At 38.4% G+C, this 25597-nt stretch overlaps 1 protein-coding gene across 1 annotated transcript in view; it reads left to right on the top strand.

Annotated features, from left to right (window-relative positions):
- Positions 1–416: 416 nt before the first annotated feature.
- The window catches only part of LOC128636432 (zinc finger protein 665), a 242394-nt gene continuing 217213 nt past the window's right edge, over positions 417–25597 (top strand). The window contains exons 1-2 of the mRNA XM_053689447.1: positions 417–485; positions 5939–6086. Of these exons, the coding sequence (XP_053545422.1) occupies positions 6041–6086 (46 nt within the window). The 5' untranslated portion in view covers positions 417–485; positions 5939–6040. The remainder of the gene's footprint in view (positions 486–5938; positions 6087–25597) is intronic.

Below are 25597 nucleotides of genomic sequence, written 5' to 3'. Positions count from 1 at the left end.
AAAAGCACACATTGTGTATAACACATATAAAAGCACATATTGTGTATAACACATATAACATCACACACTGTGTATAACACATATAACAGCACACATTGTGTATAACACATATAACAGCACACACTGTATATAACACATATAACAGCACACTGTGTATAACACATATAACAGCACACATTGTGTATAACACATATAAAAGCACATACTGTGTATAACACATATAACATCACACACAGTGTATAACACAAGCACGTTACCTTATTCTCTTCCGAGCCGACTACGTAGTACATACTGATTATGTCAGGGCCGTCACGTGACTACAACAGGTCCTACAGCCAGATGGGATGTAGCCGAAACCCTTGTAGTTCTGTAGGGGAGTCTTCTCATTTCCAGGTCCAATACTAGTGACGTCACGGCTGGCAAGTTGATGGTCAAATGATTCTTTTGTTCTCCCTGTCTTTTCCCGGTAGTCTGTAACTAACCAGGTTGGCAAGTCAGCCATAGACTGATGTGTATAATGCATGCATGTATGTTTAATGTACATTGTATATATATATATATGTATATATATATATATATATATATATATATATATATATATATATATATATATATATATATATATATATATATATATTGTGTGTGTAATGTATGTATATAATAATGTGTATAATGCATGTATGTATAATGTGTACATTGTATGTGTATATATACATTGTGTGTGTAATATATGCATGTAATGTATGTATATTGTATGTATAATTCATGTATGTATAATTAGGCTTACCATAATTTTTAGAGGTGAAACTGGGACCACCTTGTGCGGTGCCAGTGGGGGTGTGGCCAGGGGTGTGGTCAAGGGGGCAATTACCGGTTCTTTTAAAGTAGTAGCTTTTATATGCATAATGTTTTGTGGAAACTGTACCCTTCCTCAGTCAAACAACAAGTGAATCACACAGTTTAAATAGACCATAACCACCCCCTAGTGAAAAAGGCACCATTATGTTGTCATCGCAACCCATACACAACATGAGCAAATAAATCATTCATCTAAATCTCAGATTCTAAATAATACCAAACATCAAGCATAATTATCAATTTCATAAAATAGTGAAAAGAGTATACATCACACAATTTAATATCTGCAGTGTAATATGTTTTTTATGTGTCTAATAAAAGGGACACTGAACCCAAATGTTTTCTTTCGTAATTCAGATAGAGCATGAAATTTTAAGCAACTTTCTAATTTACTCCTATTATCAAATGTTCTTCATTCACTTGGTATCTTTATTTGACATGCAAGAACATAAGTTTAGATGCCGGCCCATTTTTGGTGAACAACCTGGGTTGTTCTTGCTGATTGGTGGATAAATTCATCCACCAATAAAAAAAGTGCTGTCTAGAGTTCTAAACCAAAAAAGAAGCTTAGATGCCTTCTTTTTCAAATAAAGATAGCAAGTGAGCGAAAAACATTTGATAATAGGAGTAAATTAGAAAGTTGCTTAAAATTGCATGCTCTATCTGAATCACGAAAGAAAAAATGTGGGTTTAGTGTCCCTTTAAGGAACAGAGCCAAATACTTATAAGGCATAAATGCAACATTAAAAAAGAAACACATACCTGCTATAGCTGTTTAAGAGGCTACTCTATACCATAATGCAAGAAGATTACAGCCAAAATGCAATCCTGCATGACGTAAAGCAAGATCCATGCCAAAAAATCCTGCCTGTATGCACTTCCTGGTCATACCCATATGATTCCCCTAAACGTGTATCACTGGTGATGTCACCAAGGGTGGGGGGGGGGGTGTTACATTCTTAGAAAAATAAACCAAGTAGTACTACAAAATTAAAAAAACTCTATGCTGCTCACTCAGTCTATTACTAAATGTAAACTTTGAAGGACACGAACGTTAAACTAAGCAGGGCTGTATGTAACAAAGTACCAGCATCCAACTATGCTGGAGAGCCACAGTCTAATCATTTTGAATAATGTGTCCGGGTTTCAGGCAGTCTGAAACCCGGACACATGATTTGAAACCCAGAGGTGGAAACCCTACTGGGACAGAATAAACAACCGGTTGGGACACTGGGACAGCGCCTCCAAACAGGGACAATCCCAGTAAAAGTGGGACTTCTGGTAAGCCTATGTATAATGTGTACATTGTATGTGTGTGTATATATATATATATATATATATATATATATATATATATATATATAATATTATATATCTGTATATAAGGTACTGGCTGTGTGTGTGAGACAGAGGAAACCTTTCTATAATATTATATATCTGTATATAACTGGGGAGGGGCTGTGTGTGTGTGTGTGTGTGTGTGAGACAGAGGGAACCTCTATTATATATCTGTATATTAGGTACTTGGGAGGGGATGTGTGTGAGGCAGAGGGTACCTGTGTATAATATTATATATCTGTATATAAGATACTGGGGAGGGGCTGTGTGTGAGACAGCAGACATCCCAAGTCTCCCTGAAGTTCAGGGAGTCTCCCTGATTCTAATAGCGTCTCCCTGATGCCAGCAAATGGAATGCAATCTCCCTGAAACTCCAAGTACTATGATCCAATGTGGCCCAAATCCGGAAAAAGGGTTTCTTTAAGGAATGCCTTTAGTTGCTGAGACGTTATAGAACCCTCAAAGCATGCATCAGTAACCAAAAAGCCCCCACTGATTCTAATAAAATAAAAACACAAAGACTACCTTATTTACTGCACGTAATTAAACTTCGTATTCTAAAATATTTGAGCATTCAACAAGAGTATGATCACTGGAAAATAGGTTTGTTGTGTGTGTTTTTTTTATGTGACTTTAGTGGAAAGCTACTTTAATGATAAGTCTCTATCTTATTTAAGGTTTCAAGGTGTCCAATATATAACTGGGAGGGGGGGTGGCGGCGCAGTAGCAGGAGAAGCCACCTCCCTGAAATGAGTTTTTGCAGGTTGGGATGTCTGAGACAGGGAATCTCTCTATAATATTATATATCTGTATATAAGGTACTGGGGAGGGACTGTGTGTGTTGAGACAGAGGGAACCTCTCTATAATATTATATATCTGTATATAAGTTACTGGGAATGGGCTGTGTGTGAGGCAGAGGGAACCTGTGTATAATATTATATATCTGTATATAAGGTACTGGGGAGGGGCTGTGTGTGAGACAGAGGGGACCTGTGTATACTATATATCTGTATATAAGGTACTGGGGAGGGGCTGTGTGTTTGTGACAGAGGTAACCTCTCTATAATATTATATATCTGTATATAAGGTACTGGGGAGGGGATGTGTGTGAGACGGAGGAAACCTCTCTATAATATTATATATATGTATGTATATAAGGTCCTGGGGAGGGGCTGTGTGTGTGAGAGACAGAGGGAACCTCTCTATAATATTATATATCTATATATAAGGTACTGGGGAGGGTTGTGTGTGAGACAGAGGTAACCTGTGTATAATATTATAAATCTGTATATAAGGTACTGGGGAGGGGCTGTGTGTGTGAGACAGAGGGAACCTCTCTATAATATTATATATCTGTATATAAGGTACTGGGGAGGGGCTGTGTGTGTGAGACAGAGGTAACCTCTCTATAATATTATATATCTGTATATAAGGTACTGGGGAGGGGTTGTGTTTGAGACAGAGGAAACCTCTCTATAATATTATAAATAGGTATATAAGGTACTGGGGAGAGGCTGTGTGTGTGCGAGAGACAGAGGGAACCTCTCTATAATATTATATATCTGTATATAAGGTACTGGGGAGGGACTGTGTGTGAGGCAGAGGGAACCTGTGTACTGTATAATATTACAGTGTTTTTCAACCAGTGTGCCGTGTCACACTAGTGTGCCGTGATAGATCCTCAGGTGTGCCACGGCAGACTGACAACAGTGTGACATATTTTTTAAACTTTGCTTGTTTTTACTCCCAGTGCAGGGGTAGTTTGTAGGAGGCATGGCATAACAGCACAATACATACAGTATGTGTGTGTTTGTGTGTATGTGTATATATATATATGCTGTATTAGGCTATAATGTGTGATTTTTTTTTAAATTTTGGGATGGTGGTGTGCCACAGGATTTTTTAATGTAAAAAAGTGTGCCACGGCAAAAAAAAGGTTAAAAATCACTGTAATATTATATATCTGTATATAAGGTACTGAGGAGGGGCAGTGTGTGTGTGTGAGACAGAGGGTACCTCTCTATAATATTATATATCTGTATATAAGGTACTGGGGAGGGGCTGTGTGTGAGGCAGAGGGAACCTGTGTATAATATATATCTGTATATAAGGTACTGGGGAGGGGCTGTGTGTGATACAGAGGGAACCTCTCTATAATATTATATATCTGTATATAAGGTACTGGGGAGGGGCTGTGTGTGTGTGTGAGACAGAGGGAACCTCTCTATAATATTATATATCTGTATATAAGGTACTGGGGAGGGGCTGTTTGTGAGACAGAGGGAACCTGTGTATAATAGGTTGTACAATGTAATCCATTTATGACCAAGCCGAGTGATTGCTGTGTGCTGTTCAGATACAGGTGTTGCTCACCCATACTGTGAAAGAAAGAACAGTAATGTCTAGGGGGAATGACTTATAGATAAATATATTAGTAGAAATGTATCAGGGCTGGAGTGCTCTGCATATACAAGACATTTACAAAAAAAGCTCAGGAGATACTGACTGGAGGAATGTTCTCCTGTTATATCACAGGTTTCCTTGTTGTTCAATAGGCCACAGTAAAATATAACCCTTATTAAAGTGAATTAAAAACACAAGAAAAGCTCTGTAAAGATATCCACAGTTCTTTAAATTGTTATCATATGACTAAGTTTATTAGCATCAATTGTCAGTAAATATAGGAACTGGTAGTTAAATTCGTAAGCATGACTTTTGTGTTGATGTCACTCTAACTGTAAATTATTGGTGATCTTGGCTCATTTCGTATTAAAGGGACACTGTGTATTATTAATATTTTCATGTAATTCATATTCATTTTTTCTGCACTTGTCACTAATATATAAAAAATATCATTTGGATTATAATGACCAACTAGAAAGTGGGTTTGCACTTGTTATTTATCCAATATAAACGTAACTTTATCAAATAGTAACACGAATATGTCACATTTTTGGGCACCAGCCATCACCGTTCCATTCACACCTGTCAGCCACTGATTTTCTTATTTTTACAATACACAAAGGTTGATGCTTCTGGTAGCAGTTTTATCAACATAGGATTAGAAATACATATGTTACCTTTGTATCATTACCCTTCAGTAATGTTGTATTCATATAACATGAATAAGTCACTTTCACATCTCACATTTATACTTAATATAATTCAATTTTGAATTGATATTATAGATCAATATAATTGAACAACTTTAGAAATCAAAAGATTATTGCAGACCTTTTCGTTTAATGAAAATAGTGCCTGCTAATATCCAGATACATATGCATGAATATATCAATTTGATCCGTTAATTCAGTATACGTCATCATCCTGTAAATTCAGCACAGGATGGCTCTGATTGGTCAAGGATTAACTTGAGGGCGCAGTCAAGCGTCATTTATACCCTCAGACGCCAACACGCATCACCTTTTAAAAAAGCCAAAACAGAACAGTGAAACATGTTAAGTGGTAGGGTGGGGAACTTTGATGTATCTCCAAATCCGATTTTATTTTAATCTGCAGTCTCAAGTATATTCAATACCAGGGAGTTGTGCTCTGGTATCAAAAATATTTGAGGACTATATCAATTAAGCATTTGACCAGCATGTTGTTAGTCTCTTAAGTGCATTCTTCTGGTCAGTATCTCCTTTTTTTGCTCACCCATAATTAATAACATTTCCCCCTATAACTACTGTGTAACTGTACATGAGACCTCTCTATATCTCTCTCTCTGTGTGTGTTTAGGCTCCGGTTACTGTGAAGATCACGTACAATTAACGTCACTGTTTGTCAGTAAAGGAGAAACATTATAAGAATATCTGACAAAATCAGTTGCTGAGCAAGACAATGTCTGACGAGAACCAAACCTCAGAGCTTCCTGATGCACACAGAGGTAAGCAGGACGTCACATGTCACCTGGTTTTGTCAGCAGAAGGGGATCATATTTATAAAAACATACAAGAAACCTCAGTGATCTGATCGCCTTAAAGTGGTAGTATGCTTGGCTCCTGCTTTAGTCTTTAGTTGTGTAGTTACTATAATGTGTATGCGGTGGTGTTGGTCACATACAGGAGCACTAAATCAGGGGTTAATAAGATTTATAGGCACAGAGCTGCGTAGTTACTATAATGTGTATGTGGTGTTGTTGGTCACATACAGGAGCACTATATCGGGTTTAATAAGGTTTATATGCACAGAGCTGTGTAGTTACTATAATGCTTATGTGGTGCTGTTGGTCACATACAGGGAGCACTAAATCAAGGGTTTAATAAGGTTTATAGGGACAGAGCTGTGTAGTTACTATAATGTGTATGTGGTGATATTGCTTACATACAGGGAACACTAAATCAGGGGTTTAATAAGGTCTAGAGGCACAGAACTGTGTAGTTACTATAATTTGTATGTGATGCTGTTGGTCACATACAGGGAGATTTAAATCAGGGGTTTAATAAGGTTTATAGGCACAGAGCTGTGTAGTTACTATAATGTGTATGTGGTTTTGTTGGTCACATACAGGGAGCACTAAATCAAGGGTTTAATAAGGTTTATAGGCACAGAGCTGTTTAGTTACTATAATGTGTATGTGGTGTTGTTGGTCACATACAGGGAGCACTAAATCAGGGGATTTAATAAGGTTTATAGGCACAGAGCTGTGCAGTTACTATAATGTGTATGTGGTGCTGTTGGTCACATACATGGAGCACTAAATAAGGGGTTTAATAAGGTTTATAGGCACAGAGCTGTGTAGTTACTATAATGTGTATGTGGTGCTGTTGGTCATATACAGGAGCACTAAATCAGGGGTTTAATAAGGTTTATAAGCACAAAGCTGTGTAGTTACTATAATGTGTATGTTGTGTTGTTGGTCATATACAGGAACACTAAATCAGGGTGTTAATAAGGTTTCTAGGCACAGAGCTGTGTAGTTACTATAATGTGTATGTGGTGTTGTTGGTCACATAAATTGAGCACTAAATCAGGGGTTTAATAAGGTTTATAGGTACAGAGCTGTGTAGTTACTATAATATGTATGTAGTGTTGTTGGTCACATATAGGAGCACTAAATCAGGGGTTTAATAAGGTTTATAAGCACAGAGCTGTGTAGTTACTATAATGAGTATGTAGTGCTGTTAGTTACATACAAGCAGCACTAAATCAGGGCTTTAATAATAAGGTTTATAGGCACAGAGCTGTGTAGTTACTACAATGTGTATGTGGTGCTGTTGGTCAGATACAGGGAGCCCCAAATCAGGGGTATAATAAGGTTTATAGGCACAGAGCTGTGTAGTTACTATAATGTGTAGGTGGTTTTGTTGGTCACATACAGGAAGCACTAAGTCAAGGGTTTAATAAGGTTTATAAGCACAGAGCTGTGTAGTTACTATAATGTGTATGTGGTGTTGTTGGTCACATACAGGGAGAACTAAATCAGGGGTTTAATAAGGTTTTTAGGCACAGAGCTGTGTAGTTACTATAATCTGTATGTGGTGTTGTAGGTCACATACATTGAGCACTAAATCAGGGGTTAAATAAGGTTTATAGGCACAGAGCTGTGTAGTTACTATAATGTGTATGTGGTGTTTTTGGTCACATACAGGGAGCACCAAATCAGGGGATTTAATAAGAGCTGTGTAGTTACTATAATGTGTATGTGGTGTTGTTGGTCACATACAGGAGCACTAAATCAGGGGGTTAATAAGGTTTATAAGCACAGAGCTGTGTAGTTACTATAATGTGTACGTGGTGTTGTTAGTCACATACAGGGAGCACTAAATCAGGGGTTTAATAAAGGTTTATAGGCACAGAGCTGTGTAGTTACTATAATGTGTATGTGGTGTTGTTAGTCATATACAGGAGCACTAAATCAGGGGTTTAATAATGTTTATAAGCACAGACCTGTGTAGTTGCTATAATGTGTACGTGGTGCTCTTGGTCACATACAGGAGCATTACATCAGGGGTTTAATAAGGTTTATAGGCAAAGAGCTGTGTAGTTACTATAAGTGTATGTGGTGCTGTTGGTCACATACAGGGAGCACTAAATCAGAGTTTTAATAAAGTTTGTAGGCACAGAGCTGTGTAGTTGCTATAATGTGTATGTGGTGTTGTTAGTCATATACAGGAGCACTAAATAAGGGGATTTAATAAGGTTTATAGGCACAGAGCTGTGTACTTACTATAATGTGTACGTGGTGCTGTTGGTCACATACAGGACCACTAATTCAGGGGTTTAATAAGGTTTATAAGCACAGAGCTGTGTAGTTACTATAATGTGTATGTGGTGTTGTTGGTCACAGAGCTCTGTAGTTACTATAATGTGTATGTGGTGCTGTTGGTCACATACAGGGAGCACTAAATCAGGGGTTTAATAAGGTTTATAGGCACAGAGCTGTGTAGTTACTATAATGTGTATGTGGTGCTGTTGGTCACATACAGGGAGCACTAAATCAGAGGTTTAATAAGGTTTATAAGCACAGAGCTGTGTATTTACTATAATGTGTATGTGGTGTTGTTGCTCACATACATTGAGCACTAAATCAGGGGTTTAATAAGGTTTATAAGCACAGAGCTGTGTAGTTACTATAATGTGTATGTGCTGTTGTTAGTCATATACAGGAGCACTAAATCAGGGGTTTAATAAGGTTTATAAGCACAGAGCTGTGTAGTTACTATAATGTGTATGTGGTGCTGTTGGTCACATACAGGGAGCACTAAATCAGGTGGTTAATAAGGTTTCTAGGCACAGATCTGTGTAGTTACTATATTGTGTATGTGGTGCTGTTAGTCACATACAGGGAGCATTAAATCAGGGGTTTAATAGGGTTTATAAGCACAAAGCTGTGTAGTTACTATATTGTGTATGTGCTGTTGTTAGTCATATACAGGAGCACTAAATAAGGGGTTTAATAAGGTTTATAATCACAGAGCTGTGTAGTTACTATAATGTGTATGTGCTGTTGTTAGTCATATACAGGAGCACTAAATCAGGGGTTTAATAAGGTTTATAAGCACAGAGCTGTGTAGTTACTATAATGTGTATGTGGTGCTGTTGGTCAAATACATTGAGCACTAAATCAGGGGTTTAATAAGGTTTATAGGCACAGAGCTGTGCAGTTACTATAATGTGTATGTGGTGTTGTTGGTCACATACATTGAGCACTAAATCAGGGGTTTAATAAGGTTTATAGGCACAGAGCTGTGCAGTTACTATATTGTGTATGTGGTGCTGTTGGTCACATACATTGAGCACTAAATCAGGGGTTTAATAAGGTTTATAGGCACAGAGCTGTGCAGTTACTATAATGTTTATGTGGTGTTGTTGGTCACATATAGGATAACTAAATCATTGGTTTAATAAGGTTTATAGGCACAGAGCTGTGTAGTTACTATAATGTGTATATGATGCTGTTGGTCACATACAGGAGCACTAAATCAGGGGTTTAATAAGGTTTATAGGCACAGAGCTGTGTAGTTACTATAATGTGTATGTGGTGTTGTTGGTCACAAAGCTCTGTAGTTACTATAATGTGTATGTGGTGCTGTTGGTCACATACAGGGAGCACTAAATCAGGGGTTTAATAAGGTTTATAGGCACAGAGCTGTGTAGTTACTATAATGTGTATGTGGTGCTGTTGGTCGCATACATGGAGCACTAAATCAGAGGTTTAATAAGATTTATAAGCACAGAGCTGTGTAGTTACTATAATGTGTATGTGGTGTTGTTGCTCACATACATTGAGCACTAAATCAGGGGTTTAATAAGGTTTATAAGCACAGAGCTGTGTAGTTACTATAATGTGTATGTGCTGTTGTTAGTCATATACAGGAGCACTAAATAAGGGGTTTAATAAGGTTTATAAGCACAGAGCTGTGTAGTTACTATAATGTGTATGTGGTGCTGTTGGTCACATACACGGAGCACTAAATCAGGGGGTTAATAAAGTTTCTAGGCACAGATCTGTGTAGTTACTCTAATGTGTATTTGGTGCTGTTAGTCACATACAGGGAGCATTAAATCAGGGGTTTAATAGGGTTTATAAGCACAAAGCTGTGTAGTTACTATAATGTGTATGTGCTTTTGTTAGTCATATACAAGAGCACTAAATCAGGGGTTTAATAAGGTTTATAAGCACAGAGCTGTGTAGTTACAATAATGTGTATGTGGTGCTGTTGGTCACATACAGGGAGCACTATATCAGAGGTTTATAAGGTTTATAAGCACAGAGCTGTGTAGTTACTATAATGTGTATGTGATGTTGTTGGTCACATACATTGAGCACTAAATCAGGGGTTTAATAAGGTTTATAAGCACAGAGCTGTGTAGTTACTATAATGTGTATGTGGTGCTGTTGGTCACATACATTGAGCACTAAATCAGGGGTTTAATAAGGTTTATAGGCACAGAGCTGTGCAGTTACTATAATGTGTATAGGGTGTTGTTGGTCACATACATTGAGCACTAAATCAGGGGTTTAATAAGGTTTATAGGCACAGAGCTGTGCAGTTACTATATTGTGTATGTGGTGCTGTTGGTCACATACATTGAGCACTAAATCAGGGGTTTAATAAGGTTTATAGGCACAGAGCTGTGCAGTTACTATAATGTGTATGTGGTGTTGTTGGTCACATACAGGAGCACTAAATCAGGGGTTTAATAAGGTTTATAGGCACAGAGCTGTGTAGTTACTATAATGTGTCTATGATGCTGTTGGTCACATACAGGAGCACTAAATCAGGGGTTTAATAAGGTTTATAGGCACAGAGCTGTGTAGTTACTGTAATGTGTATGTGGTGCTGTTGGTCACATACAGGGAGCACTAAATAAGGGGTTTAACAAGGTTTATAGGCACAGAGCTGTATAGTTACTATAATGTGTATGTGATGTTGTTGGTCACATACAGGGAGCACTAAATCAGGGGGTTAATAAGGTTTATAGGCACAGAGCTGTGTAGTTACTATAATGTGTATGTTGTGCTGTTGGTCACATACAGGGAGCACTAAATAAGGGGTTTAATAAGGTTTATATGCACAGAGCTGTGTAGTTACTATAATGTGTATGTGGTGCTGTTAGTCACATACAGGGAGCACTAAATCAGGGGTTTAATAAGGTTTATAGGCACAGAGCTGTGTAGCTACTATAATGTGTATGTGGTGTTGTTAGTCACATACAGGAGCACTAAATCAGGGGTTTAACAAGGTTTATAGGCACAGAGCTGTATAGTTACTATAATGTGTATGTGATGTTGTTGGTCATATACAGGGGCACTAAATCATTGGGTTAATAAGGTTTATAGGCACAGAGCTGTGTAGTTACTATAATGTGTATGTGGTGCTGTTGGTCACATACAGGGAGCACTAAATAAGGGGTTTAACAAGGTTTATAGGCACAGAGCTGTATAGTTACTATAATGTGTATGTGATGTTGTTGGTCATATACAGGGGCACTAAATCATGGGGTTAATAAGGTTTATAGGCACAGAGGTGTGTAGTTACTATAATGTGTATGTAGTGCTGTTGGTCACATACAGGGAGCACTACATCAGGGGTTTAATAAGGTTTATAGGCACAGAGCTGTGTAGTTACTATAATGTGTATGTGGTGCTGTTGGTCACATACAGGGAGAACTAAATCAGGGGTTAAATAAGGTTTATAGGTACAGAGCTGTGTAGTTACTATGTGTATGTGGTGTTGTTGGTCACATACAGGGAGCACTAAATCAGGGGTTTAATAAGATTTATAAGCACAGAGCTGTGTAGTTACAATAATGTGTATGTGGTGTTGTTTGTCACATACAAGGAGCACTAAATCAGGGGGTTAATATGGTTTATAGGCACAGAGCTGTATAGTTACTATAATGTGTATGTGATGTTGTTGGTCACATACAGGGAGCACTAAATCAGGGGGTTAATAAGGTTTATAGGCACAGAGCTGTGTAGTTACTATAATGTGTATGTTGTGCTGTTGGTCACATACAGGGAGCACTAAATAAGGGGTTTAATAAGGTTTATATGCACAGAGCTGTGTAGTTACTATAATGTGTATGTGGTGCTGTTGGTCATATACAGGAGCACTAAATCAGGGGTTTAATAAGGTTTATAGGCACAGATCTGTGTAGTTACTATAATGTGTATGTGGTGCTGTTAGTCACATACAGGGAGCATTAAATTAGGGGTTTAATAGGGTTTATAAGCACAAAGCTGTGTAGTTACTATAATGTGTATGTGGTGTTGGTCACATACAGGTGCACTAAATCAGGGATTAATAAGGTTTATAGGCACAGAGCTGTGTAGTTACTATAATGTGTATGTGGTGCTGTTGGTCACATACAAGGAGCACTAAATCAGGGGTTTAATAAGGGTTATAAGCACAGAGCTGTGCAGTTACTATAATGTGTATAGGGTGTTGTTGGTCACATAAATTGAGCACTAAATCAGGGGTTTAATAAGGTTTATAGGCACAGAGCTGTGTAGTTACTGTAATGTGTATGTGGTGCTGTTGGTCACATACAGGGAGCACTAAATAAGGGGTTTAACAAGGTTTATAGGCACAGAGCTGTATAGTTACTATAATGTGTATGTGATGTTGTTGGTCACATACAGGGAGCACTAAATCAGGGGGTTAATAAGGTTTATAGGCACAGAGCTGTGTAGTTACTATAATGTGTATGTTGTGCTGTTGGTCACATACAGGGAGCACTAAATAAGGGGTTTAATAAGGTTTATATGCACAGAGCTGTGTAGTTACTATAATGTGTATGTGGTGCTGTTAGTCACATACAGGGAGCACTAAATCAGGGGTTTAATAAGGTTTATAGGCACAGAGCTGTGTAGCTACTATAATGTGTATGTGGTGTTGTTAGTCACATACAGGAGCACTAAATCAGGGGTTTAACAAGGTTTATAGGCACAGAGCTGTATAGTTACTATAATGTGTATGTGATGTTGTTGGTCATATACAGGGGCACTAAATCATTGGGTTAATAAGGTTTATAGGCACAGAGCTGTGTAGTTACTATAATGTGTATGTGGTGCTGTTGGTCACATACAGGGAGCACTAAATAAGGGGTTTAACAAGGTTTATAGGCACAGAGCTGTATAGTTACTATAATGTGTATGTGATGTTGTTGGTCATATACAGGGGCACTAAATCATGGGGTTAATAAGGTTTATAGGCACAGAGGTGTGTAGTTACTATAATGTGTATGTAGTGCTGTTGGTCACATACAGGGAGCACTACATCAGGGGTTTAATAAGGTTTATAGGCACAGAGCTGTGTAGTTACTATAATGTGTATGTGGTGCTGTTGGTCACATACAGGGAGAACTAAATCAGGGGTTAAATAAGGTTTATAGGTACAGAGCTGTGTAGTTACTATGTGTATGTGGTGTTGTTGGTCACATACAGGGAGCACTAAATCAGGGGTTTAATAAGATTTATAAGCACAGAGCTGTGTAGTTACAATAATGTGTATGTGGTGTTGTTTGTCACATACAAGGAGCACTAAATCAGGGGGTTAATATGGTTTATAGGCACAGAGCTGTATAGTTACTATAATGTGTATGTGATGTTGTTGGTCACATACAGGGAGCACTAAATCAGGGGGTTAATAAGGTTTATAGGCACAGAGCTGTGTAGTTACTATAATGTGTATGTTGTGCTGTTGGTCACATACAGGGAGCACTAAATAAGGGGTTTAATAAGGTTTATATGCACAGAGCTGTGTAGTTACTATAATGTGTATGTGGTGCTGTTGGTCATATACAGGAGCACTAAATCAGGGGTTTAATAAGGTTTATAGGCACAGATCTGTGTAGTTACTATAATGTGTATGTGGTGCTGTTAGTCACATACAGGGAGCATTAAATTAGGGGTTTAATAGGGTTTATAAGCACAAAGCTGTGTAGTTACTATAATGTGTATGTGGTGTTGGTCACATACAGGTGCACTAAATCAGGGATTAATAAGGTTTATAGGCACAGAGCTGTGTAGTTACTATAATGTGTATGTGGTGCTGTTGGTCACATACAAGGAGCACTAAATCAGGGGTTTAATAAGGGTTATAAGCACAGAGCTGTGCAGTTACTATAATGTGTATAGGGTGTTGTTGGTCACATAAATTGAGCACTAAATCAGGGGTTTAATAAAGTTTATAGGCACAGAGCTGTGCAGTTACTATATTGTGTATGTGGTGCTGTTGGTCACATACATTGAGCACTAAAACAGGGGTTTAATAAGGTTTATAGGCACAGAGCTGTGCAGTTACTATAATGTGAATGTGGTGTTGTTGGTCACATACAGGAGCACTAAATCCGGGGGTTTAATAAGGTTTATAGGCACAGAGGTGTGTAGTTACTATAATGTGTATATGATGCTGTTGGTCACATACAGGAGCACTAAATCAGGGGTTTAATAAGGTTTATAGACACAGAGCTGTGTAGTTACTATAATGTGTATGTGGTGCTGTTGGTCACATACAGGGAGCACTAAATAAGGGGTTTAACAAGGTTTATAGGCACAGAGCTGTATAGTTACTATAATGTGTATGTGATGTTGTTGGTCACATACAGGGAGCACTAAATCAGGGGGTTAATAAGGTTTATAGGCACAGAGCTGTGTAGTTACTATAATGTGTATGTTGTGCTGTTGCTCACATACAGGGAGCACTAAATAAGGGGTTTAATAAGGTTTATATGCACAGAGCTGTGTAGTTACTATAATGTGTATGTGGTGCTGTTGGTCATATACAGGAGCACTAAATCAGGGGTTTAATAAGGTTTATAGGCACAGATCTGTGTAGTTACTATAATGTGTATGTGGTGCTGTTAGTCACATACAGGGAGCACTAAATCAGGGGTTTAATAAGGTTTATAGGCACAGAGCTGTGTAGTTACTATAATGTGTATGTGGTGTTGTTAGTCACATACAGGAGCACTAAATCAGGGGTTTAACAAGGTTTATAGGCACAGAGCTGTATAGTTACTATAATGTGTATGTGATGTTGTTGGTCATATACAGGGGCACTAAATCATGGGGTTAATAAGGTTTATAGGCACAGAGCTGTGTAGTTACTATAATGTGTATGTGGTGCTGTTGGTCACATACAGGGAGCACTAAATAAGGGGTTTAACAAGGTTTATAGGCACAGAGCTGTATAGTTACTATAATGTGTATGTGATGTTGTTGGTCATATACAGGGGCACTAAATCATGGGGTTAATAAGGTTTATAGGCACAGAGGTGTGTAGTTACTATAATGTGTATGTAGTGCTGTTGGTCACATACAGGGAGCACTAAATCAGGGGTTTAATAAGGTTTATAGGCACAGAGCTGTGTAGTTACTATAATGTGTATGTGGTGCTGTTGGTCACATACAGGGAGAACTAAATCAGGGGTTAAATAAGGTTTATAGGTACAGAGCTGTGTAGTTACTATGTGTATGTGGTGTTGTTGGTCACATACAGGGAGCACTAAATCAGGGGTTTAATAAGATTTATAAGCACAGAGCTGTGTAGTTACTATAATGTGTATGTGGTGTTGGTCACATGCAGGAGCACTAAATCAGGGGTTTAATAAGGTTTATTAACACAGAGCTGTGTAGTTACTATAATGTGTATATGGTGTTGTTAGTCACATACAGGAGCACTGAATCAGGGGGTTAATACGGTTTATAAGCACAGAGCTGTGTAGTTACTATAATGTGTACGTGGTGTTGTTGGTCACATACAGGGAGCACTAAATCAGGGGGTTAATAAGGTTTATAGGCACAGAGCTGTGTAGTTACTATAATGTGTATGTTGTGCTGTTGGTCACATACAGGGAGCACTAAATAAGGGGTTTAATAAGGTTTATAGGCACAGATCTGTGTAGTTACTATAATGTGTATGTGGTGCTGTTAGTCACATAGAGGGAGCATTAAATTAGGGGTTTAATAGGGTTTATAAGCACAAAGCTGTGTAGTTACTATAATGTGTATGTGGTGTTGGTCACATACAGGTGCACTAAATCAGGGGTTAATAAGGTTTATAGGCACAGAGCTGTGTAGTTACTATAATGTGTATGTGGTGCTGTTGGTCACATACAAGGAGCACTAAATCAGGGGTTTAATAAGGGTTATAAGCACAGAGCTGTGTAGTTACTATAATGTATATGTGGTGTTGTTGGTCATATACAGGGGCACTAAATCAGGGGGTTAATAAGGTTTATAGGCACAGAGGTGTGTAGTTACTATAATGTGTATGTGGTGTTGTTGTTCATATACAGGGGCACTAAATCAGGGGGTTAATAAGGTTTATAGGCACAGAGCTGTGTAGTTACTATAATGTGTATGTTGTGCTGTTGGTCACATACAGGGAGCACTAAATCAGGGGTTTAATAAGGTTTATAGGCACAGAGCTGTGTAGTTACTATAATGTGTATGTGGTGTTGTTAGTCACATACAGGAGCACTAAATCAGGGGGTTAATAAGGTTTATAAGCACAGATCTGTGTAGTTACTATAATGTGTATGTGGTGTTGGTCACATGCAGGAGCACTAAATCAGGGGTTTAATAAGGTTTATTAACACAGAGCTGTGTAGTTACTATAATGTGTATATGGTGTTGTTAGTCACATACAGGAGCACTGAATCAGGGGGTTAATATGGTTTATAAGCACAGAGCTGTGTAGTTACTATAATGTGTACGTGGTGTTGTTGGTCACATACAGGGAGCACTAAATCGGGTTTAATAACGTTTATAAGCACAGAGCTGTGTAGTTACTATAATGTGTATGTGGTGTTGTGGGTCATATACAGGGGCACTAAATCATGGGGGTTAATAAGGGTTATAGGCACAGAGCTGTGTAGTTACTATAATGTGTATGTGGTGCTGTTAGTCACATACAGGGAGCATTAAAATAGGGGTTTAATAGGGTTTATAAGCACAAAGCTGTGTAGTTACTATAATGTGTATGTGGTGTTGGTCACATACATGTGCACTAAATCAGGGGTTAATAAGGTTTATAGGCACAGAGCTGTGTAGTTACTATAATGTGTATATGGTGCTGTTGGTCACATACAGGGAGCACTAAATCAGGGGTTTAATAAGGTTTATAAGCACAGAGCTGTGTAGTTACTATAATGTGTATGTGGTGTTGTTGGTCATATACAGGGGCACTAAATCAGGGGGTTAATAAGGTTTATAGGCACAGAGGTGTGTAGTTACTATAATGTGTATGTGGCGTTGTTAGTCACATACAGGAGCACTAAATCAGGGGGTTAATAAGTTTTATAAGCACAGAGCTGTGTAGTTACTATACTGTGTATGTGGTGTTGGTCACATGCAGGAGCACTAAATCAGGGGTTTAATAAGGTTTATTAACACAGAGCTGTGTTTTTACTATAATGTGTATATGGTGTTGTTAGTCACATACAGGAGCACTGAATCAGGGGTTTAATAAGGTTTATAAGCACAGAGCTGTGTAGTTACTATAATGTGTACGTGGTGTTGTTGGTCACATACAGGGAGCACTAAATCAGGGGTTTAATAAGGTTTATAAGCACAGAGCTGTGTAGTTACTATAATGTGTATGTGGTGTTGTTGGTCATATACAGGGGCACTAAATCATGGGGTTAATAAGGTTTATAGGCACAGAGGTGTGTAGTTACTATAATGTGTATGTAGTGCTGTTGGTCACATACAGGGAGCACTAAATCAGGGGTTTAATAAGGTTTATAGGCACAGAGCTGTGTAGTTACTATAATGTGTATGTGGTGCTGTTGGTCACATACAGGGAGAACTAAATCAGGGGTTAAATAAGGTTTATAGGTACAGAGCTGTGTAGTTACTATGTGTATGTGGTGTTGTTGGTCACATACAGGGAGCACTAAATCAGGGGTTTAATAAGATTTATAAGCACAGAGCTGTGTAGTTACTATAATGTGTATGTGGTGTTGGTCACATGCAGGAGCACTAAATCAGGGGTTTAATAAGGTTTATTAACACAGAGCTGTGTAGTTACTATAATGTGTATATGGTGTTGTTAGTCACATACAGGAGCACTGAATCAGGGGGTTAATACGGTTTATAAGCACAGAGCTGTGTAGTTACTATAATGTGTACGTGGTGTTGTTGGTCACATACAGGGAGCACTAAATCAGGGGGTTAATAAGGTTTATAGGCACAGAGCTGTGTAGTTACTATAATGTGTATGTTGTGCTGTTGGTCACATACAGGGAGCACTAAATAAGGGGTTTAATAAGGTTTATAGGCACAGATCTGTGTAGTTACTATAATGTGTATGTGGTGCTGTTAGTCACATAGAGGGAGCATTAAATTAGGGGTTTAATAGGGTTTATAAGCACAAAGCTGTGTAGTTACTATAATGTGTATGTGGTGTTGGTCACATACAGGTGCACTAAATCAGGGGTTAATAAGGTTTATAGGCACAGAGCTGTGTAGTTACTATAATGTGTATGTGGTGCTGTTGGTCACATACAAGGAGCACTAAATCAGGGGTTTAATAAGGGTTATAAGCACAGAGCTGTGTAGTTACTATAATGTATATGTGGTGTTGTTGGTCATATACAGGGGCACTAAATCAGGGGGTTAATAAGGTTTATAGGCACAGAGGTGTGTAGTTACTATAATGTGTATGTGGTGTTGTTGTTCATATACAGGGGCACTAAATCAGGGGGTTAATAAGGTTTATAGGCACAGAGCTGTGTAGTTACTATAATGTGTATGTTGTGCTGTTGGTCACATACAGGGAGCACTAAATCAGGGGTTTAATAAGGTTTATAGGCACAGAGCTGTGTAGTTACTATAATGTGTATGTGGTGTTGTTAGTCACATACAGGAGCACTAAATCAGGGGGTTAATAAGGTTTATAAGCACAGATCTGTGTAGTTACTATAATGTGTATGTGGTGTTGGTCACATGCAGGAGCACTAAATCAGGGGTTTAATAAGGTTTATTAACACAGAGCTGTGTAGTTACTATAATGTGTATATGGTGTTGTTAGTCACATACAGGAGCACTGAATCAGGGGGTTAATATGGTTTATAAGCACAGAGCTGTGTAGTTACTATAATGTGTACGTGGTGTTGTTGGTCACATACAGGGAGCACTAAATCGGGTTTAATAACGTTTATAAGCACAGAGCTGTGTAGTTACTATAATGTGTATGTGGTGTTGTGGGTCATATACAGGGGCACTAAATCATGGGGGTTAATAAGGGTTATAGGCACAGAGCTGTGTAGTTACTATAATGTGTATGTGGTGCTGTTAGTCACATACAGGGAGCATTAAAATAGGGGTTTAATAGGGTTTATAAGCACAAAGCTGTGTAGTTACTATAATGTGTATGTGGTGTTGGTCACATACATGTGCACTAAATCAGGGGTTAATAAGGTTTATAGGCACAGAGCTGTGTAGTTACTATAATGTGTATATGGTGCTGTTGGTCACATACAGGGAGCACTAAATCAGGGGTTTAATAAGGTTTATAAGCACAGAGCTGTGTAGTTACTATAATGTGTATGTGGTGTTGTTGGTCATATACAGGGGCACTAAATCAGGGGGTTAATAAGGTTTATAGGCACAGAGGTGTGTAGTTACTATAATGTGTATGTGGCGTTGTTAGTCACATACAGGAGCACTAAATCAGGGGGTTAATAAGTTTTATAAGCACAGAGCTGTGTAGTTACTATACTGTGTATGTGGTGTTGGTCACATGCAGGAGCACTAAATCAGGGGTTTAATAAGGTTTATTAACACAGAGCTGTGTTTTTACTATAATGTGTATATGGTGTTGTTAGTCACATACAGGAGCACTGAATCAGGGGTTTAATAAGGTTTATAAGCACAGAGCTGTGTAGTTACTATAATGTGTACGTGGTGTTGTTGGTCACATACAGGGAGCACTAAATCAGGGGTTTAATAAGGTTTATAAGCACAGAGCTGTGTAGTTACTATAATGTGTATGTGGTGTTGTTGGTCATATACAGGGGCACTAAATCATGGGGTTAATAAGGTTTATAGGCACAGAGGTGTGTAGTTACTATAATGTGTATGTAGTGCTGTTGGTCACATACAGGGAGCACTAAATCAGGGGTTTAATAAGGTTTATAGGCACAGAGCTGTGTAGTTACTATAATGTGTATGTGGTGTTGTTAGTCACATACAGGAGCACTAAATCAAGGGGTTAATAAGGTTTATAAACACAGAGCTGTGTAGTTACTATAATGTGTATGTGGTGTTGGTCATATACAGGAGCACTAAATCAGGGGTTTAATAATGTTTAAAAGCACAGAGCTGTGTAGTTACTATAATGTGTTTGTGATACTGTTGGTGACATACAGGAGCACTAAATCAGGGGTTTAATAAGGTTTATAGGAACAGAGCTGTGTAGTTACTATAATGTGTATGTGGTGCTGTTGGTCACATACAGGGAGCTCTAAATCAGGGGTTTAATAAGGATGGTTTATAGGCACAGAGCTGTGTAATTACTATAATGTGTATGTGGTGTTGTTGGTCACATACAGGGAGCACTAAATTAGGGGTTTAATAAGGTTTATAGGCACAGAGCTGTGTAGTTACTATAATGTGTATGTGGTGGTGTTGGTCACATACAGGGAGAACTAAATCAGGGGATTAATAAGGTTTATAGGCACATAGCTGTGTAGTTACTATAATGTGTATATAGTTTTGTTGGTCATATACAGCGAACACTAAATCAGGGGTTTAATAAGGTTTATAGGCACAGAACTGTGTAGTTACTATAATGTGTATGTGGTGTTGTTAGTCACATACATGAGCACTAAATCAGGGGTTTAATAAGGTTTATAGGCACAGAACTGTGTAGTTACTATAATGTGTATGTGGTGTTGTTAGTCACATACTTGAGCACTAAATCAGGGTTTTAATAAGGTTTATAGGCACAGAGCTCTGTAATTACTATAGTGTGTATGTGGTGCTGTTGTTCACATAGAGGGAGCAGTAAATCAGGGGTTTAATAAGGTTATTAGGCACAGAACTGTGTAGTTACTGTAATGTGTATGTGGTGTTAATCACATACATGAGCACTAAATCAGGGGTTTAATAAGGTTTATAGGCACAGAACTGTGTAGTTACTATAATGTGTATGTGGTGTTGTTAGTCACATACATGAGCACTAAATCAGGGTTTTAATAAGGTTTATAGGCACAGAGCTGTGTAGTTACGATGTGTATGTGGTGTTGTTGGTCACATACAGCGAGCACTAAATCAGGGGGTTAATAAGGTTTCTAGGCACAGAGCTGTGTAGTTACTGTAAGGTATGTGGTGTTGTTGGTCACATACAGGGAGCACTAAAGTAGGGGTTTAATAAGGTTTCTAGGCACAGAGCTGTGTAGTTACTATAATATGTATGTGGTGTTGTTGGTCACATACAGGGAGCACTAAATCAGGGGTTTAATAAGATTTATAAGCACAGAGCTCTGTAATTACTATAATGTGTATGTGGTGCTGTTGGTCACATATAGGGAGCAGTAAATCAGGGATTTAATAAGGTTTATAGGCACAGAGCTGTGTAGTTATTATAATGTGTATGTGGTGTTGTTGGTCACATACAGGGAGCACTAAATCAGGGGGTTAATAAGGTTTATAGGCACAGCTGTGTAGTTACTATAATGTGTATGTGGTGTTGTTACATACAGGAGCACTAAATCAGGGGTTAATAAGGTTTATAGGCACAGAGCTGTGTAGTTACTATAATGTGTATGTGGTGTTGTTAGTCACATACAGGGAGCACTAAATCAGGGGTTTAATAAGGTTTATAGACACAGATCTGTGTAATTACTATAATGTGTATGTGGTGCTGTTGTTCACATACAGGGAGCACTAAATCATGGGTTTAATAAGGTTTATAGGTACAGAGCTGTGTAGTTACTATAATGTGTATGTGGTGTTGTTGGTCACATGCATGGAGCAATAAATTGGGGGTTTAATAAGGTTTATAGGCACAGAGCTGTGTAGTTACTATAATGTGTATGTGGTGTTGTTGGTCACATACAGGGAGCACTAAATCAGGGGTTTAATACGATTTATAAGCACAGAGCTCTGTAATTACTATAATGTGTATGTGGTGTTGTTGGTCACATACAGGGAGCACTAAATCATGGGTTAAATAAGGTTTATAGGCACAGAGCTGTGTAGTTACTATAATGTGTATGTGGTGCTGTTGGTCAAATACAGGGAGCACTAAATCAGGGGGTTAATAAGGTTTATAGGCACAGAGCTGTGTAGTTACTATAATGTGTATGTGGTGTTGTTGGTCACATAAATCAGGGGGTTAATATGGTTTATAGGCATAGAGCTGTGTAGTTACTATAATGTGTATATGGTGTTGTTGGTCACATACAGGGAGCACTAAATCAGGGGTTTAATAAGGTTTATAGGCACATATCTTTGTAGTTACTATAATGTGTATGTGGTGTTGTTGGTCACATACAGGGAGCACTAAATTAGGGGGTTAATAAGGTTTCTAGGCACAGATCTTTGTAGTTACTATAATGTGTATGTGGTTTTGTTGCTCACTTACAGGGAGCACTAATCAGGGGTTTAATAAGGTTTATAGGCACATATCTTTGTAGTTACTATAATGTGTATGTGGTGTTGTTAGTCACATACAGAGAGCACTAATCAGGGGTTTAATAAGGTTTATAGGCACATATCTTTGTAGTTACTATAATGTGTATGTGGTGTTGTTAGTCACATACAGGGCACACTAAATCGGGTTTAATAAGGTTTAGAGGCATAGAGCTGTGTAATTACTATAATGTGTATGTGGTGCTGTTGGTCACATACAGGGAGCACTAAATCAGTGGTTTAACAAGATTTATAGGCACAGAGCTGTGTAGGTACTATAATGTGTATGTGGTGTTGTTGGTCACATACAGGGAGCAATAAATCGGGGGTTTAATAAGGTTTATAGGCACAGAGCTGTGTAGTTACTATAATGTGTATGTGGTGTTGTTGGTCACAAAGGGAGCACTAAATCAGAGGGTTAATAAGGTTTATAGGCACAGAGCTGTGTAGTTACTATAATGTGTATGTGGTGTTGTTGGTCACATACAGGAAGCACTAAATCGGGGTTAAATAATGTTTATAGGCACAGAGCTGTGTAGTTACTTTAATGTGTATGTGGTTTTGTTGGTCACATACAGGGACCACTAAATCAGGGGTTTAATAAGGTTTATAGGCACAGCTGTGTAGTTACTATAATGTGTATGTGATGCTGTTGGTCAAATACAGGGAGCACTAAATCAGGGGGTTAATAAGGTTTATAGGCACATATCTTTGTAGTTACTATAATGTGTATGTGGTGTTGTTGGTCACATACAGGGAGCACTAAATTAGGGGGTTAATAAGGTTTCTAGGCACAGAGCTGTGTAGTTACTATAATGTGTATATGGTTTTGTTAGTCACATACAAGGAGCACTAAATCAGGGGGTTAATATGGTTTATAGGCACATATCTTTGTAGTTACTATATTGTGTATGTGGTGTTGTTGGTCACATACAGGGAGCACTAAATTAGGGGGTTAATAAGGTTTCTAGGCACAGATCTTTGTAGTTACTATAGTGTGTTTGTGGTGTTGTTGGTCACATACAGGGAGCACTAAATCAGGGGTTTAATAAAGTTTATAGGCACATATCTTTGTAGTTACTATAATGTGTATGTGGTGTTGTTGGTCACATACAGGGAGCACTAAATTAGGGGGTTAATAAGGTTTGTAGGCACAGAGCTGTGTAGTTACTATAATGTGTATGTGGTGTTGTTGGTCACATACAGGGAGCACTAAAGTAGGGGGTTAATAAGGTTTCTAGGCACAGAGCTGTGTAGTTACTATAATGTGTATGTGGTGGTGTTGGTCACATACAGGGAGCACTAAATCAGGGGTTAAATAAGGTTTATAGGCACAGAGCTGTGTAGTTACTGTAATGTGTATGTGGTTTTGTTGGTCACATACAGGGAGCACTAAATCAGGAGTTTAATAAGGTTTATAGGCACAGCTGTGTAGTTACTATAATGTGTATGTGGTGCTGCTGGTCACATATAGGGAGCACTAAATATGGGGTTTAATAAGATTTATAAGCACAGAGCTCTGTAATTACTTCAATGTGTATGTGGTGCTGTTGGTCATATATAGGGAGCAGTAAATCGGGTTTAATAAGGTTTATAGGCACAGAACGGTGTAGTTACTATAATGTGTATGTGGTGTTGTTAGTCACATACAGGAGCACTAAATCAGGGTTTTAATAAGGTTTATAGGCACAGAGCTGCGTAGTTACTATAATGTGTATGTGGTGTTGTTGGTCACATACAGGGAGCACTAAATCAGGGGTTTAATAAGATTTATAAGCACAGACCTGTGTAGTTACTATAATGTGTATGTGGTGTTGGTCACATACAGGGAGCACTAAATCAGGGGATTTAATAAGGTTTATAGGCACAGAGCTGTGCAGTTACTATAATGTGTATGTGGTGCTGTTGGTCACATATAGTGAGCAGTAAATCAGGGGTTTAATAAGGTTTATAGGCACAGAGCTGTGTAGTTATTATACTGTGTGTTACAGAAGCATTAGTTATTTTGTTGTGAAGAGCTTATTTCCCAGCAGCAATGCCTGAACCAGCCAAGCCAGCGCCTAAGAAGGGCTCCAAGAAAGCCGTAACAAGTATCATTTCATAAAGAGTTAACTTTGTTCAGCTTTTAGAAGCTATTTTCTAAATACAAGTTTGCTGGCATCAGCTCTAATTAAGTTTAGTGATAAACATTCCCAATGTCTAATCAACTCCGGAGTCAGACTGCTATTGATAAGATGGACTGCATTGTTCTCTTGTGTGTAACTTGTTATCTGCTGAAATACTGTAATCCTATTGTGGCCTGTCAAAGGGCGTTGTCTCTGTACCAAATGTGTGATGGGGGATTTTATGCTTCTCCCCCTGGGAGTGCCCTGTGTGCATGTAACCTCAATAAAAAGCAGGCTGGGCATCCCAGTCCTGAGTTCTTGGTTGACCCTCAATCGCAGCGTTGACTCGTTTTTGTGGGCAGAAGGGTATTCTAGCTGTACTACAGCTAAGGTGGATTATTCTACATTTGCGAGACTCATATAGAATACTATGGAAAGCAGCTTCTCCCCTCTTCAGCAATAGGAATCCAGGCTACTAAGCGGTCCATCTCTCAGCGAGACTAAGGGTAACCGTAACACTGTGTATGTGGTGCTGTTGGTCAAATACAGGGAGCACTAAATCAGGGGGTTAATAAGGTTTATAGGCACAGAGCTGTGTAGTTACTATATTGTGTATGTGGTGTTGTTAGTCACATACAAGGAGCACTAAATCAGGGGGTTAATATGGTTTATAGGCACAGAGCTGTGTAGTTACTATAA

The sequence above is a fragment of the Bombina bombina genome, chromosome 7 (assembly GCF_027579735.1).
Source record: "Bombina bombina isolate aBomBom1 chromosome 7, aBomBom1.pri, whole genome shotgun sequence".
Lineage (NCBI taxonomy): Eukaryota > Metazoa > Chordata > Amphibia > Anura > Bombinatoridae > Bombina > Bombina bombina.
Note: the sequence above shows the minus strand (reverse complement) of the source record. Positions and strands in the feature narration are given on the sequence as shown.